The sequence below is a fragment of the Hordeum vulgare genome, chromosome 2H, assembly GCF_904849725.1.
Source record: "Hordeum vulgare subsp. vulgare chromosome 2H, MorexV3_pseudomolecules_assembly, whole genome shotgun sequence".
NCBI lineage: Eukaryota > Viridiplantae > Streptophyta > Magnoliopsida > Poales > Poaceae > Hordeum > Hordeum vulgare.
Window position 1 is genome coordinate 40877472 of NC_058519.1, and position 21348 is coordinate 40898819.

The 21348-nt window shown below is 49.1% G+C and overlaps 1 protein-coding gene across 1 annotated transcript; it reads right to left on the reverse strand.

Annotated features, from left to right (window-relative positions):
- Positions 1–20272: 20272 nt before the first annotated feature.
- On the reverse strand, positions 20273–21146 carry LOC123424721 (CBL-interacting protein kinase 29-like). Its single transcript, XM_045108392.1, has one exon. The coding sequence runs from the start codon at positions 20924–20926 to the stop codon at positions 20456–20458; it is 471 nt and encodes a 156-aa protein (XP_044964327.1). The 5' UTR covers positions 20927–21146; the 3' UTR covers positions 20273–20455.
- Between the last annotated feature and the right edge of the window lie 202 nt (positions 21147–21348).

Sequence of the window (21348 nt, forward strand, 5' to 3'; positions counted from 1 at the left end):
TGTGTCTGGTCTTCTTGTGAAACCGTGGTTCCTTTGCTAAGGCAATGGCACCCGTGTTGTCACAGAACAAGGTTATTGGATTCAGTGCGCTTGGCACCACTCCAAGATCCGTCATGAACTGCTTCATCCAGACACCCTCCTTGGCCGCCTCGGAGGCAGCCATGTACTCCGCTTCAGATGTAGAATCTGCTACGACGCTTTGCTTGGAACTGCACCAGCTTACTGCACCCCCATTAAGAATAAATACGTATCCGGTTTGCGACTTAGAGTCGTCCGGATCTGTGTCAAAGCTTGCATCGACGTAACCCTTTACGGCGAGCTCTTCATCACCTCCATACACGAGAAACATCTCCTTAGTCCTTTTCACGTACTTCAGGATATTCTTGACCGCTATCCAGTGATCCACTCCTGGATTACTCTGAAACCTACCTGCCATACTTATGGCCAGGCTAACATCCGGTCTAGTGCACAGCATTGCATACATGATAGAACCTATGGCTGAAGCATAGGGGACGGAGCGCATATGCTCTCTATCTTCATCAGTTGCTGGGCACTGAGTCTTACTCAATCTCGTACCTTGTAGAACTGGCAAGAACCCTTTCTTGGACTGTTCCATTTTGAACCTCTTCAAAACTTTATCAAGGTATGTGCTTTGTGAAAGTCCTATCAGGCGTTTTGATCTATCCCTATAGATCTTAATGCCTAGAATGTAAGCTGCTTCTCCTAGGTCCTTCATAGAGAAACTTTTATTCAAGTAACCCTTTATGCTCTCCAAAAACTCTACGTTGTTTCCAATCAGTAATATGTCATCCACATATAATATTAGAAACGCCACAGAGCTCCCACTCACTTTCTTGTAAATACAAGATTCTCCAACCACTTGTATAAACCCAAATGCTTTGATCACCTCATCAAAGCGTTTGTTCCAACTCCGAGATGCTTGCACCAGTCCATAAATGGATCGCTGGAGCTTGCACACCTTGTTAGTATTCTTAGGATCGACAAAACCTTCGGGTTGTATCATATACAACTCTTCCTTAAGGAAACCGTTAAGGAACGCCGTTTTGACATCCATCTGCCAGATTTCATAATCGAAAAATGCAGCTATTGCTAACATGATTCTGACGGACTTAAGCATCACTACGGGTGAGAAAGTCTCATCGTAGTCAACTCCTTGAACTTGTGAAAAACCCTTTGCCACAAGTCGAGCTTTATAAACGGTCACATTGCCGTCAGCGTCCGTCTTCCTCTTAAAGATCCATTTGTTCTGAATAGCCTTGCGGCCCTCAGGTAGTACCTCCAAAGTCCACACTTTGTTCTCATACATGGATCCTATCTCGGATTTCATGGCTTCTAGCCATTTGTTGGAATCTGGGCCCACCATTGCTTCTTCATAATTCGCAGGTTCATTGTTGTCTAACAACATGATTGATAAGACGGGATTTCCGTACCACTCTGGAGCAGCACGTGGTCTCGTCGACCTGCGTGGTTCGACAGAAACTTGAACTGGAGTTTCATGATCATCATCATTAACTTCCTCCTCAACCGGCGGCGCAACGACAGAGGTTTCCCCTTGCCCTGCGCCACCATCCAGAGGGATGAGAGGTTCGACAACCTCGTCAAGTTCTATCTTCCTCCCACTCAATTCTCTCGAGAGAAACTCCTTCTCGAGAAAAGCTCCGTTTTTAGCAACAAACACTTTGCCCTCGGATTTGAGATAGAAGGTGTACCCAACTATCTCTTTTGGGTAACCTATGAAGACACACTTTTCCGCTTTGGGTTCCAGCTTTTCAGGCTGAAGCTTTTTGACATAAGCATCACATCCCCAAACTTTAAGAAACGACAACTTTGGCCTTTTGCCATACCACAGTTCGTATGGTGTCGTCTCAACGGATTTTGATGGTGCCCTATTTAAAGTGAATGCAGTTGTTTCTAATGCATAACCCCAAAATGATAACGGCAAATCAGTAAGAGACATCATAGATCGCACCATCTCTAATAGAGTACGATTGCGACGTTCGGACACACCATTATGCTATGGTGTTCCAGGCGGTGTTAACTGTGAAACAATTCCACATTGTCTTAAGTGAGCACCAAACTCGAAACTCAGATATTCACCCCCATGATCAGACCGTAGGAACTTGATCTTCTTGTTACGATGATTTTCCACTTCACTCTGAAATTGCTTGAACTTTTCAAATGTTTCAGACTTGTGCTTCATCAAGTAGACATAACCATATCTACTCAAATCGTCAGTGAAGGTGAGAAAATAACGATATCCGCCGCGTGCCTCCACGCTCATCAGACCACACACATCGGTATGTATGATTTCCAACAAGTCACTTGCACGCTCCATTGTTCCGGAGAACGGAGTCTTAGTCATCTTGCCCATGAGGCATGGTTCGCACGTGTCAAGTGAATCAAAGTCAAGTGACTCCAAAAGTCCATCAACATGGAGTTTCTTAATGCGCTTTAGACCAATATGACCTAAGCGGCAGTGCCACAAAAATATGGCGCTATCATTGTTAACTCTAACTCTTTTGGTCTCAATGTTATGTACATGCGTATCGCTATCAAGATTCAATATGAACAATCCTCTCACATTCGGTGCATGACCATAAAAGATGTTACTCATAGAAATAGAACAACCATTATTCTCTGACTTAAAAGAGTAACCGTCTCGCAATAAACAAGATCCAGATATAATGTTCATGCTCAACGCAGGCACTAAGTAACAATGATTTAAGTTCATCACTAATCCTGATGGTAATTGAAGTGACACTGTGCCGACGGCGATTGCATCAACCTTGGAACCATTTCCTACGCACATCGTCACTTCATCTTTCGCCAGCCTTCGTCTATTCCGCAGTTCCTGTTTCGAGTTGCAAATATGAGCAACAGAACCGGTATCGAATACCCAGGCACTACTACGAGAGCCGGTTAAGTACACATTAATAACATGTATATCAAATATACCTGATTTTTCTTTGGCCGCCTTCTTATCTGCCAGATACTTGGGGCAATTGCGCTTCCAGTGACCCATACCCTTGCAATAGTAACACTCCGTTTCAGGCTTAGGTCCAGCTTTGGGTTTCTTCGTCGGATTGGCAACAGGCTTGCCGCTCTTCTTCGAATTGCCCTTCTTGCCTTTGTCGTTTCTCTTGAAACTAGTGGTCTTATTCACCATCAACACTTGATGCTCTTTACGGAGTTCAGACTCTGCGACTTTCAGCATCGCAAACAACTCGCCGGGAGACTTGTTCATCCCTTGCATGTTGTAGTTCAACACAAAGCCTTTATAGCTTGGCGGCAGTGATTGAAGGATTCTGTCAGTGATAGCTTCTTGCGGGAGTTCAATCCCCAGCTCAGCTAGACGGTTTGAGTACCCAGACATTTTGAGCACATGTTCACTGACAGTCGAGTTTTCCTCCATCTTGCAAGCATAGAATTTATCGGAGGTCTCATACCTCTCGATCCGGGCGTTCTTCTGAAAGATAAACTTCAACTCTTAGAACATCTCGAATGCTCCATGACGCTCAAAGCGATGTTGAAGTCCCGGTTCTAAGCCATACAAGACTGCACATTGAACTATTGAGTAGTCCTCCTTACGTGCTAACCAAGCGTTCTTAACATCCTGATCAGCCGTAGCGGGTGGTTCATCTCCTAGCGCAGCATTAAGGACATAATCCTTCTTCCCAGCTTGTAAGATTAGCTTAATATTACGAGCCCAGTCTACAAAGTTGCTTCCATCATCTTTCAACTTAGCTTTCTCTAGGAACGTATTAAAATTCAGGATGACTGTCGCGTGAGCCATGATCTACAACACAAATATATTCAAAGTGGACTTAGACTATGTTCAAGATAATTAGAGTTTAACTTAATCAAATTATTCGCTAAACTCCCACTCAAAAAGTACATCTCTCTAGTCATTTGAGTGGTTCATGATCCACTTACACTAGCTCAAGTCCGATCATCACGTGAGTTGAGCATAGTTTCAGTGGTAAGCATCCCTATGCTAATCATATCATCTATACGATTCATGATCGACCTTTCGGTCTCATGTGTTCCGAGGCCATGTCTGCACATGCTAGGCTCGTCAAGCTTAACCCGAGTGTTCCGCGTGCGCAACTGTTCACCCGTTGTATGTGAACGTTGAGTCTATCACACCCGATCATCACGTGGTGTCTCGAAACGACGAACTGTAGCAACGGTGCACAGTCGGGGAGAACACAATTTCGTCTTGAAATTTTAGTGAGAGATCACCTCATAATGCTACCGTCGTTCTAAGCAAAACAAGGTGCATAAAAGGATTAACATCACATGCAATTCATAAGTGACATGATATGGCCATCATCACGTGCTTCTTGATCTCCATCACCAAAGCACCGGCACGATCTTCTTGTCACCGGCGCCACGCCATGATCTCCATCAACGTGTTGCCATCGGGGTTGTCGTGCTACTCATGCTATTACTACTAAAGCTACATCCTAGCAAAATAGTAAACGCATCTGCAAGCACAAACGTTAGTATAAAGACAACCCTATGGATCCTGCCGGTTGCCGTACCATCGACGTGCAAGTCGATATTTTCTATTACAACATGATCATTTCATACATCCAATATATCACATCACATCGTTGGCCATATCACATCACAAGCATACCCTGCAAAAACAAGTTAGACGTCCTCTAATTTTGTTGTTGCATGTTTTACGTGGTGAGTAAGGGTATCTAGTAGGATCGCATCTTACTTACGCAAACACCACAACGGAGATATATGAGTTGCTATTTAACCTCATCCAAGGACCTCCTTGGTCAAATCCGATTCAACTAAAGTTGGAGAAACCGACACTTGCCAGTCATCTTTGAGCAACGGGGTTACTCGTAACGATGAAACCAGTCTCTCGTAAGCGTACGAGTAATGTCGGTCCAAGCCGCTTCAATCCAACAATACCGCGGAATCAAGAAAAGACTAAGGAGGGCAGCAAAACGCACATCACCGCCCACAAAAACTTTTGTGTTCTACTCGAGAAGACATCTACGCATGAACCTGGCTCTGATACCACTGTAGGGGAACGTCGCATGGGAAACAAAAATTTTCCTACGCGCACGAAGACCTATCATGGTGATGTCCATCTATGAGAGGGGATGAGTGATCTACGTACCCTTGTAGACCGTACAGCAAAAGCGTTAGTGAACGCGGTTGATGTAGTGGAACGTCCTCACGTCCCTCGATCCGCCCGGCGAACAATCCCGCGATCAGTCCCACGATCTAGTACCGAACGGACGGCACCTCCGCGTTCAGCACACGTACAGCACGACGATGATCTCGGCCTTCTTGATCCAGCAAGAGAGACGGAGAGGTAGAAGAGTTCTCCGGCAGCGTGACGGTGCTCCGGAGGTTGGTGATGACCTTGTCTCAGCAGGGCTCCGCCCGAGCTCCGCAGAAACGCGATCTAGAGGAAAAACGGTGGAGGTATGTGGTCGGGCTGCCGTGGAAAAGTCGTCTCAAATCAGCCCCAATACCTCCGTATATATAGGTGGGAGGGAGGAGACCTAGCCTTGGGGCTCAAGGAGCCCCAAGGGGGTCGGCCGAGTCCAGGCGGGGAAGGCTCCCCCCCCCCCCAAACCGAGTTGGACTTGGTTTGGTGGGTGGGAGTCCTTCCCTTCCTTCCCACCTCCCTTTTTTTTTCCTTTCTCTTTGATTTTCTTCTCTAGGCGCATAGGGCCCTCTTGGGCTGTTCCACCAGCCCACTAAGGGCTGGTGTGCCACCCTCAAGGCCTATGGGCTTCCCCGGGGTGGGTTGCCCCCCCGGTGAACTTCTGGAACCCATTCGTCATTCCCGGTACATTCCCGGTAACTCCGAAAATCTTTCGGTAATCAAATGAGGTCATCCTATATATCAATCTTCGTTTCCAGACCATTCCGGAAACCCTCGTGACGTCCGTGATTTCATCCGGGGCTCCGAACAACATTCGGTAACCAACCATATAACTCAAATACGCATAAAACAACGTCGAACCTTAAGTGTGCAGACCCTGCGGGTTCGAGAACTATGTAGACATGACCCGAGAGACTCCTCGGTCAATATCCAATAGCGGGACCTGGATGCCCATATTGGATCCTACATATTCTACGAAGATCTTATCGTTTGAACCTCAGTGCCAAGGATTCATATAATCCCGTATGTCATTCCCTTTGTCCTTCGGTATGTTACTTGCCCGAGATTCGATCGTCAGTATCCGTATACCTATTTCAATCTCGTTTACCGGCAAGTCTCTTTACTCGTTCCGTAATACAAGATCCCGCAACTTACACTAAGTTACATTGCTTGCAAGGCTTGTGTGTGATGTTGTATTACCGAGTGGGCCCCGAGATACCTCTCCGTCACACAGAGTGACAAATCCCAGTCTTAATCCATACTAACTCAACTAACACCTTTGGAGATACCTGTAGAGCATCTTTATAGTCACCCAGTTACGTTGCGACGTTTGATACACACAAAGCATTCCTCCGGTGTCAGTGAGTTATATGATCTCATGGTCATAGGAATAAATACTTGACACGCAGAAAACAGTAGCAACAAAATGACACGATCAATATGCTACGTCTATTAGTTTGGGTCTAGTCCATCACGTGATTCTCCTAATGACGTGATCCAGTTATCAAGCAACAACACCTTGTTCATAATCAGAAGACACTGACTATCCTTGATCAACTGGCTAGCCAACTAGAGGCTTGCTAGGGACGGTGTTTTGTCTATGTATCCACACATGTAAATGAGTCTTCATTCAATACAATTATAGCATGGATAATAAACGATTATATTGATACAGGAATTATAATAATAACTATATTTATCATTGCCTCTAGGGCATAATTCCAACACATTGTCCAATGGGCCGAGTAGATGTGGGTCGGTTGCTGTTGTTCTACCCATTCTGCTATGAAGTCAGCCAGAGCTTGAGACTTAATCGCTTTCTTGGCCTCGAACTTGATATCGCAGTACAGCATCGCCATCGCCCACTTCGCCACTCGGCCTGACGCGTCTCAATTGTGGAGAATTTCTGACAACGGAGCATCAGAAACGACACACACCGAGTGGTCTTGGAAATAATGGGCCACCTTCTTCGCAGTCATGTATATCCCGTAGATAAGCTTTTGATAGTGGGGATACCTCTGCTTGGAAGGAGTCGGGACTTCGGAGACGTAGTACACTGGCCGCTGAACTTTGTATGCTTTGCCTTCTTCTTCTCGTTCGACTGTAAGAACAGTACTGACGAGTTGATTTGTAGCCGCGATGTACAGAAGAAGGGGCTCTTTACTGAGCGGAGCAGTAAGAACCGGCTGGGTGGAAAGTAGGACTTTGAGGTCGTCGAATGCGACTTGGGCTTCGTCTGTCCACTCGAAAGTATCTGATTTCTTCATGAGTCGGTACAGAGGAAGTGCTTTCTCGCCGAGTCGACTGATGAACCTCCTCAAAGCCGCTAGGCAACCTGTGAGCCGTTGAACATCGTGTATTCTGACCGGCCTTTCCATTCGGACGATGGTCCCGATCTTTTCGGGGTTGACATCGATCCCTCGTTCGGAAACAAAGAAACCGAGTAACTTTCCGCTGGGAACGCCGAATGAACATTTGGCGGGGTTGAGCTTGATATCGTACCTACGAAGGTTGGCGAATGTTTCTGCCAATTCAGTCAGCAGGTCGGAACCTTTGCGTGACTTGACTACGATATCATCCATATACGCCTCCACATTCTGACCGATCTGGTCAAGGAGACATTTTTGGATCATGCGCATAAAGGTAGCTCGTGCATTCTTCAAACCGAACGGCATAGTGATGTAGCAGAAGCACCCGAATGGGGTGATGAAGGCTGTTTTTAACTCATCGGGACCATACAGACGGATCTGATGATAGCCCGAGTAGGCATCAAGAAATGACAGACGCTCGCAACCCGCAGTCGAATCGACAATTTGATCTATGCGGGGGAGCGGAAAATGGTCTTTCGGGCATACCTTATTGAGATGCTTGAAGTCGATGCACATTCGGAGCGACTTATCCTTCTTGGGAACCATGACAACATTGGCGAGCCACTCGGAGTGGTGAACCTCACGAATGAAGTTGGCCGCCAGCAGCTTGGCCACCTCTTCCCCGATTGCCTTCCTCTTGTGCGCGGCGGACCGGCGCAGGCGCTCTCGGATAGGCCGAGCGGTGGAATCCACGTGCAGTCGGTGCTCAGCCAACTCCCTGGGTACACCTGGCATGTCAGAGGGTTTCCATGCGAAGATGTCCCAGTTCTCACGGAGGAATTGGGTGAGCTCGGCTTCCTATTTAGGATCGAGGGTGGTGGAGATGTTCGCCGGGGCAGCAGTGGCGTCCGTCGGGTGGATGCTGACCTTCTTCGTCTCTCCTGCCGACTAGAATGCAGACTCTGAAGCTGGCTTCTTCGAGCGCATCAGGTCGGCGGGGTCGACTGTTTTCTTATACTCGTCAAGCTCGAGGACGGCCATCTGCTGGTCGGCGATTCTTGATCCCTGCTGCAGACACTCTTCGGCTCGCTGCCGATTGCCTGTGATGGTGATCACACCCTTCGGGCCTGGCATCTTCAGCTTCAGGTATACGTAACATGGACGGGCCATGAAACGTGCATACGTTGGGCGGCCCAGAATTGCGTGATAAGCGCTCTGGAAGTCGACCACTTCGAGCGTCAGCTTTTCCTTGCGGAAGTTCTTGTCGGAGCCGAAAACGACGTCCAACGTGATCTGACCGAGTGACTTGGCCTTCCGTCCAGGTACGATTCCGTGGAACTGCATGCTGCTCTCGCTGAGTTTGGACATCGGGATGCCCATCCCCTTGAGTGTGTCGGCGTACATCATGTTCAAGCCACTGCCGTCGTCCATGAGTACTTTGCGTAGTCGAACTCCTTCCACCACCGGGTCGACGACCAGAGCATGTCTCCCCGGGGTGGGTACATGTGCCGGATGATCCGACTGGTCGAAGGTGATCGCAGTCTGAGACCATTTGAGGAACTTGGGGTTGGTGGGGGTGGCCATGTTCACCTCTCTGTTCACCAGCTTCAGTCGACTCTTACTCTCAACGTCAGCAAAAATTATGAGAGTTGCATGGACTTGGGGGAACAGATCCTCCTTGTCCTCCTCATCCTGTTCGTTGTCCTTTTCACTCGGTTGCCCTTCGCCGAACCCTGGATCAGGAGGCGACACTATCGAGTGGTATGCTTCGCATATATGGGGTTGCCCTCTTCATCCATCTTCGTATGAACCGGACATGGCTGGTCCAGGATGGGGTTATTGAACTGCTTCTTCTTGGGGGTGAACTGAGCCTTCCCTTTGCTCTTGAACTTCGCATTGGTTCCGGTTGCAGCTTCTGCTTGCGGAGCAGTCAGAGCTTTCTGCTTCTGCTTCGGAGTGTTGCCCCCATCTCCATCAGCGACTGTTTTGTGCTTGCCGCTTCGGATGCGGTCTTCTTCTTCGCCATTAGCATAGCGCGTCGCTATTTCCATCATCTTGCTCATGGAGATGTCGCCTGTTCGGCCGAACTTCAGGTACAGATCTCTGCACCGCACGCCTGCCTTGAAGGCGCAGACTGCTTGATGCTTGGTGACGTTCTCCACTGTGTGGTAGAGAGTTGTCCAACGCTGGATGAAGTCTCGCAGGGGCTCATTCTGTTTCTGGACGCAGTGCTGGAGCTCCACGAGGCCAGCAGGGCGCTTGCACGTCCCTTCGAAGGTCCTGATGAACACCCGGGCCAGATCTGCCCAGCTGTAGATGCTTGAGGGGGCCAACTGGTTCAGCCACGCTCGAGCCGACCCGTCGAGCATTAGAGGGAGGTGCTTCGTGCCGACATGGTCGTCCCCTCCTCCGATCTGGACTGCCACTCGGTAGTCATCCATTCACGTTTCTGGCTTGGACTCTCCTGTAAACTTGTTGATTCCCGTCGCCAATCTGAAGTTTGGCGGGATGTCAGCCGAACGGATGGCTCGACTGAAACACTCGGGACCAGACACGATGGTCCTGCTTCCACTCGGACGGTCCATATCATAACCCTCGCGGTGGGCTCGGCCCCTGTCGACCCTTCGCTGAGTGATACACCCTCTTGCGTCAGGCCTTGGGTCGTAAATGTTACTGACTGAACGCCGATCATCATGATGTCGGGGCCCGTAGGGCCCACCCCGCGGAGGGGTGCGTGAACGACGGCGATCTTCGTGATTTATGGAACGGCTGCCTCCTCTGTGCCGCTGATGGGAACCAGGGTTGTGAACCGACCGATGCGTATTCGCATGAACGGAACTATTATGGATCCTGTTATGCGACCGGGAGACTGCCGAATTCTGCTGCTGCGCCGTGTGCAACACGGCTCGGATCTGCTCGACTCCCCTACCAGCCTCTGAATCAGTCGGCTAGAGGGAATCGGCTATCTTGGCAGCCGCAGCCAAGTTGAGGAGGGGTATGCGGAACAACTCCACGTTGCTCCGCCGAGTGTGTCGACTGGCAGAACGGCGAGGCGGACGACGCGCGCCGGACGTTTCGCCGATCTCGTGCTCGTTCCGACCAGCTTGACGGTGATCTTCATGGGAGTTGGCCATGTGTACTTCTGCTGCAGGCCCGCGACCCGCGTACTCGGAAGGAAACTCAGTCGGAACCGAGCCCGAGTGCTGGGACGGCGGGGCAACCACAACAGACTCTAGAACCGCCACTCGTGAAGACGCGTTCTGGCGTGCCTGGGCGTGTTGCACCTAACGATGAAGTCGCGGACGGTGGGACCGCTTGCTGCGGCGCGTGACGGCGGTTTAGGTCGCCACTGGAGTCGACTGCTGAAGAAGAAGAATGTCGCGGGCACCGGCACGGAAGTGCGTAGCCCCACGACGGGGAAGCGCCTCGACGTCGAGAGGCGCATCCCGAAGCCACGCCGAATCGTCGACGATGAAGGAGAGAGCGCCGAAGAAGATCCGGTGACCCATGCTCGAATCTCCACCGGACGACATGACGAAAGGAAGTAGTGGCAAACTCGCCGGAAGTCGCTTAGACGTCTGCCCCACGGTGGGCGCCAACTGTCGTGGGTATAAGCCTGACAGTAGATGTGTATGGTACGAAAAGGATGGGCAGAGCCTTAGCTACGGCGAGGTTGTATGAGTTCAGGCCCCTTTGCGGTGGAGGTAATAGCCCTACGTCTCAGTGCTCTGGGAGCTTGTTGTCGAGTGGAATATGGAATACAAATGAGTTGCTAACCCCTGCACCAGAGGGGGAGGGTGGCTTATATAGAGTGCGCTGTCCTCCACAACGGTTCCGGTACAGGGGTGGAGTAGTGGCGATTGAATGCGTACGTTACCGGTAACGTACGTCCTAAATGCTAATAAATGCACAGGAAAACGTACGACCGTTTCCCTCCAGGGGGGTTACGGTGTCCCGAGTGACAGCCAATCGGTTAGTTGGATGTTCTCCGAATGCTAGTCTCCGACTGGATGGTCGAGGACCCGTTGCCGACTGGATGATGGAGACTCCTTAATCCAGTCGGAACTGACTAAGGGTCTTGTCCCTTATGAGAGGTAGTCCTTGGATAGGACTTATAGGGCAGGCCTATGACTCTACTCTAGAACTATAACCCCATCAGGGACAAAAGCCACTTACGGGCCGGGGCTAAAGGCCCCGTCCCCACTAGTGAAAGAAGATTTTGGTCGGAAAAGTGGGATTGCCAAACTTCAGGAAATCGTCCCATTTGTCACGGACCCAAAAGCAGATTATTTCATCCTTTACGGTGCCGATCGAAGCTACATCCTGAAAAACCATATGCACCGCCGTTGCTCAGATGGTTGGCGAGAGGACCAGATATATAGTAGCCCAACACCTAGAATGATCCAGTGTTCATCCCTACACCCGGCCCTCACCAATACAAGTCACTGTCCAAATTAAATGTGCGTGGTTAAGTACTTGACTCTTTGAAAGAAGTTTGCGTTAACGATTTGTTCTTTTCTTCCTTGGCTCTACTTGCTACCTCATTTTTCATGTTTGGCAACTGGGAGATTATTTCACAGTCTGAGCTGACTGATTTGCTGGATGATTCAAGAATGGCCCGGAAAGTTTCATATCAAATGGTGTTATTCGAATTCGCATCTTCCTTGTCAAGCACGTGGCATCCAGCTTAGGATCACTTTTATTTCATGTCATTTTCAGCCGAAGTTCGTACGTACCACAAACTTATCATTGAAATTACAATATATGCATGTGTATCATATATGCTTCTTCTTCAAAAGACACAGACGCATGAACAACCCTACCGTTCGACCCTGAGAGCGTGCGTGCATACCACATTGTCGGGAGCTTCAGCCATTGTCATGCCACACATAATTAAACAACCATGAAATTAGGAGTTGAGAATGCAAAATAAAATGCACATTTGGTTATTGACTTGCGTTGTTAATGAGCTTGATACCATTGACATCAACTTTCCGTTCTTTAGAAATCGGCGGGCCGGCTGCTCGTTAAATTATCAAAGGAAGGACATCACTTTCTTATGATGCTACTCCAGCTTTGCACATTTCAGTGAACTACTGCTGATTGCTACAAACGCACGACACTTCCAGGGTGGGCCATCAACTCGTATTATAAATATCGAAGTCATGTACAGACAAACTGTGAAGATTGTTGCTACGTATTGCTGCACCACCGCCATCAAGATAATACTCCATTCAATTCATATTACTTATCGCTTCAATGGTTGTATATAACATTTAAATACATGAACGGTGCGTGCACACGAATAAAACCAAAATTAGATCTGACAACCGGCCCCGTGTCGCTCCTAGGAGCGGTACGGGCGGAACCCAGCGAGGGTGCCGCCACCACCTCACATCTCATTCCTCCCTCTTGCCATCTCCGGCGCACGCTAGCGGGCAAAGCACATCGACGACCGGTCGCGGTGGGATTCGTTTCCTCACTTGCGTAAATGGTGGGTGGGGCACGGGTGCTGCGAGTCAATGATGACTTCGACGACCTAAATCCGGCCACTAACGACGCTCCGACGGCTCTGGTTGTGCGAATCCGGCTCGTGGTTGCAAGGGGCGGGAGACTGCTGTTGCTCGACGATGACCCTTTGATGGTGTGGTGGCTACGACGGGAGGTGCGGGCTGAGGCCGTTGGAGGCGAGCGAGCGTGTGTCTGGCTGTCTGCTCGCGAGCGCCTGTGATGGAGGTGCGGCGCATGCGCTATTGAGGCCAGCTTCATGGATCTGCCTCGTGTGGTGTCGTGCACGAGGATCGACGACGCAGGGCGGGCGCACGGGGATGTGTTGTTGCTGCAGCGGGGCGAGTGTGAGAGTGTGATGGGAGGGTTGCTCGGAAGCCGGGGCGGCGCCCCCTTCCTCTTCTTTGGCAACGACAGTTGTGATGGCTTCATGGGCAGCGCCATGGCTGGAGCTCGGGGGCGTCGATGCTCTGTGATAGTGCGTCGGATCTGTGTTGCGCCAAGGACGCTTGGTATCGTTGATGGGTTGGTGGTTGTGCAGGGTGTCAGATCTGACCAGACGTGGCCAGTTCTGGCTCCTCCAGTGAGGATGAGGTAGCCTTGTTAACGGCTCTGCGTGGCGCAGGTGACGGTGGCAAGCTGCTATCATCGGCGGCTTCGGGCTGTGGAGGCGGATGGTGGTTCAGGCGGGCGGTAGCTCCCTTGTACCGTTTAACGGGAGGCCTTTCGTTGGCTGCTCAGGGCAATGCCTTGCCCTAGATTTGGTCGGGGCTGATGCCGGTGACGCCTTTGGGCGTCACACACGTTTTGGGAGGTGTCGTCGTTCGAGGGCCTACGGCCTCTTCTCTCACACTCCGGGGGAAATCCTAGTTCTAGGTTCCTGGAGTGGATGATGAGGCACTCCGGTGTCGCGTTCCTCCTTGGAGGCATCTTTCTGGAGTGGCAAGGCTTGGGCGAGACTTCGCCTCCGGTGGTGTGGGGCCTCAGGGCCGGCGTGAAAGTCGGAGCGGTGGCTCCGGATGCGTCATGGAGGGATGTCGACACTGATCACGTGGGTGGCAGTGTTGTTGGCCAACCTGGTGCGCGGCCTCGGGGTCCGCATGGAGGTAGGAGCAGCGGCTTTGGAAATGGTTGTTGGGTGTCAGCTCTGGTTGCTCGGGTTATGAAGCTAGCGGCTCGTCTGGTGCGCGGCTTCGGGATCGGTGTGTGTGGTTTTCGTCTATATGTTGGAGCGGCGGCTCCAAAGATGGTTGTAGGGTGTAGATTCTGGTTGCTCGAGCGGGAGAGGAGACGACTCGACTGGTGCGTGGCCTCGGGTCGACGTGGATGCTGGAGCGGCGGGTTCAGTTTTGATTGTAGGGTGTCGGCTATGGGTTACTCAGGTGACGGAGCCGGCGGCTCGCTTTGTGCGCGGCCCTCGAGTCGGTGTGTGTTTGATGGTCTCCTGTTGGGATGTGTTGTAACGTTTTTGTTTGGGTTTTCATTAATTAATCGCCCAACTCACTTCTACATTTTTTTAGTGAAGCGGGCTCTAGAGGACCACGTTTCAAATAACATTTAAATACATCAGGATATATTTATCTGAACGATGAGTGATATAGATCGAAGGTAGAATAATATTTTGAACCGAAGAATTCCTTTTCAGGGCCATCCTCTTGGATAAAAGATATCCACTCATCACCAACGGTCGCTGATGAGTTTGCATCATATGGCCACATGTTACTCCACACTATCCAATCCAGGCCCTTGAAGTGCAGTGCATAGATCCAGAATTACGCAATCCCCAGCTTCGTCAGCACCATCACTCCGATCACCGAACCTGCTTCTCAGCCCATCATCTCATCTCATCATAACTCACCTGCTCACCCATGTAGGGATGCACCAGGCAATAATTAGTGAATTTCTAAAAAAACAAAGGCGATAATTGGTGACGGAGAAGCCTTCGTACCGATCGTCACTTGCGTCAATTGTTTCTCCTAATATGAAACAATAACTATGTCCTGTTCAAATTATGAGAGGTGAGGTGTCACACTAATGATAAGGACCTGTCGCTATAGGGCAGTACAACAAGGCATTTAGTATGGACAACTCTAGTAGTACTACCTCTGTCATGGTTTAAAACGCACAGTTAAATTTACGTGCATTTCCATAATAGAAAAGGTTTTAAAACGCATCGCATTTACTCTTAGCTTATAACTAGTACTCCGTTGTACTACTTTTATATGCATGTGTAGTCAGAGGCGGAGACAGAGGGGGGGGGGGCGACCAGCAGGGGCCTGACCCCCCTAACAATCGATAAAACCTGAAGTATATAGTGTACATTTGACTGATATGAGCTAGTACATATGTATTTGGCCCCCTATCAGCGGTCATATCCAAATCCTGGCTCCGTCATTGTGTGTGGTGTGAATGATATTTTTAACTCATTTCATACTCAATCAATAACTACCTAGGTTCTAAAGAATTTTCATGCACGTCTTCGAAAGCGTGACGGAGGGAGTAGTAACATTGATTGTAACCTAGTTTGAATGATGATGATCTGTGGCCACAAGTTTAGGGTTTTCGTCCTTTTTCTGAATGATTTATCTTAATGTAGTTTTGCATCTACAACACAGGTCGCATTCCTCCTCCATTCGTAATGCATGGATAATCCCGTGTGTCTTATAAGTCTACGCATATCATTTTAAGATTTACGAAGTTATCGTCGACGAAAGTGTCTCCTTTCACTGAAAGTGTATCGTCTAAAATAAATTCAGAAATAATACAAGCATCAGAATTTAGTTTAAACGCATTGAATTGCTATTGTTTAAAAGAAAAACATATGGTTTTATGTAAAAACTATCAAACTACGAATGAATATAGCCCGGTTTGTTTAAATATGCATCAAATTTATTCACTTCCATTAAATTGCTTTCAAAATATATCTGGATGAACCTCGGTATTTGTGGTCGAAAACTTAGCCTGTGTCTGTGTCCAAAGCTTCAGTCCTCCTTTTCTATCCGGGGCCGTGCCATCGATCCTGTCGGCTTGAGGCTGTCGCATCAGCCCATCTCCGAGAGAAATCCACCGGAAAAATGCAGCGGCGTACTTGAGCTCCGTATTCGAGCTAATCGGCGGCCGGCCGGCCGATCGATCGCCACCGCGGCAGTCACGAGCGTGCACGGCACCAAGCATCTTCATCTCCATCCTTATCCCGGCGCCATGGATGATGCGCGTCGACGCGGCGGTGCCGGTGTCTCCGTCGTCCTGCCACGCGCCTCTCAGTCTCAGGTCGCAGCATTGTCACTGAATGATACGGCCCAAGCTCCCGACAATGTAATGGATGGTGTGAGTTTATTTTTCGAACCGGGCTTTCTTTCATTTCCATTACTTTCATAACGGAAATACAATGTTTTGATCCGAATGATACGGTCGCAGCATCATCACTGAAAATGTGCAGCCGTGCGTCCACGCGTACGCACTGGCAAATGTCACTGTCCGTATAAAACACCACTCACATGGCTATCAAATTTGCTTTTTCAAAGCGTTCTACGTTAGCAACTTCGTAACGCCTTCTTGTTGACATTTACGTTGAGCTGACCGATTTCTGCATGGTTCAACCATGGAGCGCATGAGCTTTCACATGCTTCTCCGAACGGTGTTATTCGAATTCGCATCTTCATCCTCAAGCACACGGGCATCCATCTTAATTAGGATCGCTTTCATTTCATGTCCTTTTCAGCTGAAGCTTATCTGTATCGCAAACCTATCGCTGAAATGACAGAATATGCTTTTTGGCAAGACGGAGACGCGTGAGCAACCCTACCGTGTGACCTGACAGTGCCCGTGCACACCACATTGTCGGGAGCTTCGGCTGTTGTCATGCCCGCACTGGCCACACATTTTTTAACACCCCTGGAATTGGGAGTTGAGAGTGCAATATAAAATGAGATGATTTGGTTGTTGACTTTTATTGTTAATGAGCTTGATACATTTCTTTTTAGAAATCAGCTGGTGAGCTGCTCGTTAAATTATAAGAGGAAGGACAGCACTCTTTTATTGGAGCTACTCCAGCTTTCCACATTTCAGTGAACTTGCTGATTGGTTCACCTGCATGACACCACCAGGGTGGCCAATCAACTCATAGTTTAGTCACCGTCACACCGAAGTCATGTACAAACAAACTGGAGAGTCTGCTGTTACTGCTGCACCGTCAAGCTACAATATATTATGGACTAAAGAATACGAATTTGGACCTTTTTTTCTCCTGCAAAAAAAGAAGAGAAAAGGATTAGGAACCTTTTCTTGGATAAAACATAACCAATCATTACCAACGATGGCTGACGAGCTGCATGCATCACCTGGCCACATGCCACTTCCATATAATGGAAAAATAACAATACTTTACGCCAATTATGTGAGGTGAGGTGTCAGAGACTGATGATAAGGACCCATGGCTATACCGCAGTACATGTACAAGAATGATAGGGACAGTTACCCCGCACACGGTTTATGTACAACCCCTAATCGGCTAATCGTAACCTGGTTTGATTGACGATGCATGATCGGTGGCCACAAGTTTGGTGTTTTCGCCCTTTAAATTTTTTTCTCTGAATGACCATCCATCTTTAGTTTCGCGCCTCCAACACACAGGTCGCATTCCTCCGGTGAACTGACGATTCCGCGTGTCCCGTCAGTCCATCCGATCGATCGCGGCCGCGGCAAGCGCCAGCGCGCGCACGGCACCGAGCCGATGAACTCCATCCTTATCCCGGCGGCATGGCGCATGGCCGACGCCGACCGCTATCACGGTAGCCACGCCGACGCGCGGTCTCCGGCCACGCTCGTCGCAGGTGGGCACCCTGACGACCCCTCACGCGCCAGATTCGGAGCTCCGCACGATCGTCGGACAAGAGCACATGGGGTTGGCATCAGCACGATGAGCGCCCACAGTAGAGACAGACAGAAACATGGGTCCATGGATCAGTTCAGATCTTGTGGCTGAGCTATAATGCACGGACTCCACGGCGCCATTCGCTTATCACCCACCGCCACCGTGACAAAGCCAGCGATTGAGGAGGAATCTCAATGCGTTGTGGTGGGCATGCAACTAGCGTGACAAAGCCAACGATCGAGGAGGAATCTCAATGCGTTGTGGTGGGCATGCAACTAGCGTGACAATTCTCTTGCTGATCCTCAGTTGAAGTCCCTTTGTGCCCCCATGCACTTGCAGTCGGATTACAATGACCCAGCAACCACCTACCTGATCTGAGTTGCGTCAGTTTTGCAAACCCGTGCGGTTCGATTAGAATGCTTGCAATTGCATGCCTAACGATATACTTCCTCCGTACCTAAATATAAGTCTTTAAAGAGGTTTCATTAGTGAACTACATACGGATGTATATAGACATATTATAGAGTGTAGATTCATTCATTTTGCTCAGTATGTAGACTCCTAGTGAAATATCTTAAAATACTTATATTTCGAAACAGAGGGAGTATATGCAACTGATGCACTACGCAATTATTTATGTGATAAAAATATAAAAAGAAATATTTGTGTTCCTCATACAAAAAAATAAAAACAACAAATGGATTTGTTCTGACCGTCTCACAAACATGCCAAGAAATATCGACATGCGAGGGGTTCCGCGTTTGATCGGTGTAAAAAGAAAGCGAGCAAAAGATAAGCATCAGAAAAACATATAAACATGTCGCCATACATCGCACTTAATCAGACGAGAATGAAGTCTTTACATATAAGTATAAAAATAATAAAGAAAATATAAAATCAAATAAAATAATAATAATAATAACAAAATAGATAATACTGATGAATGAAAAAGAAAACTGAAAAAGGACTTGTAGAAAAAACAACCAAGGAAGAATGGCGCGGTCAGTTTCTGTATTAACATGCATCCCATGGCCATGACGTGATGTCGAACGCCCACGAAGACAAGAAAAAAGAAGAAAAAAATCATGAATAACACTTTCTCCATTTCTAAATATAAGATTTTTTAAAAAAATTATTATGAACTACATACAAAGCAAAATGAATGAATGTACATTTTAAAATAGGTCTATATACATTCATTTGTAGTTCATATTAAAATTTTCAAAAGGTCTTATATTTAGCATTAGAGGAACTAGTTGTTAGTGCAAATTGTGCTTGCGGACCTATATTTGAACAAATTATGCTGCGGGTGCATGCGGCTGAAAACGTCAGTGTGGATAATAAAACGACGTCAAACGAAATAAGTATTGTGCCCGTGTCGTTCCTCAGCTCTCCTTTGTAAAAAACAAAACAACCCACACTAATCTCCAGCATCTAGATCGGACGGACAAAAATGTGACTAAGACTATTTTATTTCTCAGCTAGCTGAGTTTCAACAAAATTAAAAAAAAACAGATAAATTCATCATTTTGGAAATTCAAAACAACAAACTCCACATGCGCCCATGCCAGCATGGCACATCAAAGCGAGGCGATGTGATATTAAGGACACGGCTCACACTCGGAAGCCTTTTCACATTCTTCGAGGCTTCACGGTCGGATCGAGCCAGTCGTTCCAGAACGCTGCGGCCTCCGCGTCGTGGCCCTTTACGACCTCCACCACCGACACCGCGTCGGCGATCCTGAACACTGTCACCTTGGCAACAACGCCGCCGGACACCGCCTTCACGTACACCGGCCCAACACGGTTCTTCCCTTCCTTCCTGAAGCGATGCCCTCACTTCTTCCCAGGACCTTCGATCCATATTTAGGCTGGATATGAGGGGTGTCGGTCAGTCCAAATGTTTAAGACCGATTTGAAAGGATCATATAGATCGAAGTTTTGTGATCGGGACGGCTTGACCGAATGTGTGATAAACGGTTGAGGGGTCTGTTTGTAGATGCTCTAAGGACCATAGCTTGGCTATAGGGCAATACAACAATGATAGGGACGGTTACCCCGCACACGGTTTTTGTATTAACCTCTAATCGTAACCTAGTTTGATTGATGATGATCGGTGGCCACAAGTTTGGTGTCTTCGTCCTTTATTTTTTTCTCCGAACGATCATCCATCTTTAGTTTCGCGCCTCCAATACACAGGTCGCATTCCTCCGGTGAACTGGCAATTCCGTGTGTCTCGTCGGTCTGTCCGATCGATCGCGGTCGGGGCAGGCACCAGCGCGCACGGCACCAAGCCGATGAACTTCATCCTTATCCCGGCGGCATGGCGCATGGCCGAGGCCTACCGCTATCACGGTAGCGACGCGCGGGTGCCACAGTCTCCGTCTCCGTACGTTGCACACTTGAAACAAGTTACCAACTCACCATCCAAATTAAACGCCCATGCTTAACAAGATCAGATAAAAGAAGAAGAACAAAAAAAAACACATGAATTCTCCGTTGAAAATCGAAACAACAAATCTCCACACGCGCCCGCGTCCTCGATCGGCATGCCGGCACCGGCATGGCACATCAAGGCGAGGCACTCGGAAACCTAGTGTTCTTTCACATTCTCCGAGGCTTCACGGCCGGCTCGAGCCAGTCGCTCCAGAACGCGGCGGCCTCCGTGCCGTGGCCCTTGACGACCTCCACCACCGACAACGCGTCGGCGATCCCGAACACGGTCACCTTGGCAACAACGCCGCCGGACACCGCCTCCACGTACACCGGCCCGACGGCACGGTTCTTCCCTTCCCTCCTCACGTGATGCCCTCGCTTCTTCCCGGCGTCCTCGACCCGGGCCAGCACGGCCGCGGCCGGCTCGCCGACGAACACCCGCCCCGCGCCCGGCCCGGCGTCGAACAACCCGGAGAGGTCCGAGGTAGGCGAAAATGCCAGTATGTCGAACGCGGTCATGGCCCGGGGCATGTCCTCCTCGAACTCCGCATTGAACCACGCCTCCTCCTTGTGGCCGCGCATGAGCTGCTCCTGCTCGCCTCCGTCGCCCGTGTCGTGGCAGAACCACGGGTGCTCCATGATGTCGTCCGAGTCAATGCGCGTGGCCGGGTTGGGGTCGATGATGCAGCGCGGCGTAGCATAACGAACGGTGCCATAGCTTTCAACCTATGCCCTCTCCCAAGAATCATGGTCGTCGCCTCGTCGGCCAAGCGTCAACCTAGGGCAACCCAACTAAGTAGCTGCCTAAAACTTGGGAAGACCCATCCAGTTCTTCATGCATGCCACCGCAAATTGTGATTGCGGGCCTATATTTGAACAAAATCTTTGTGTGGACTCCGATTGCCTCTTATAAAGTTGGCATTTCCTGCAGCTTGGCCATCCCACTTTTTTTGGACGACTTATTGACCAAATATAGTTTTTTTAGGGTCCCAACTCCCAAATATAGTTTTCAATGACAGACCATGTGAATTTTTTGTATTTAGATGGCGTCCAATGGTTCC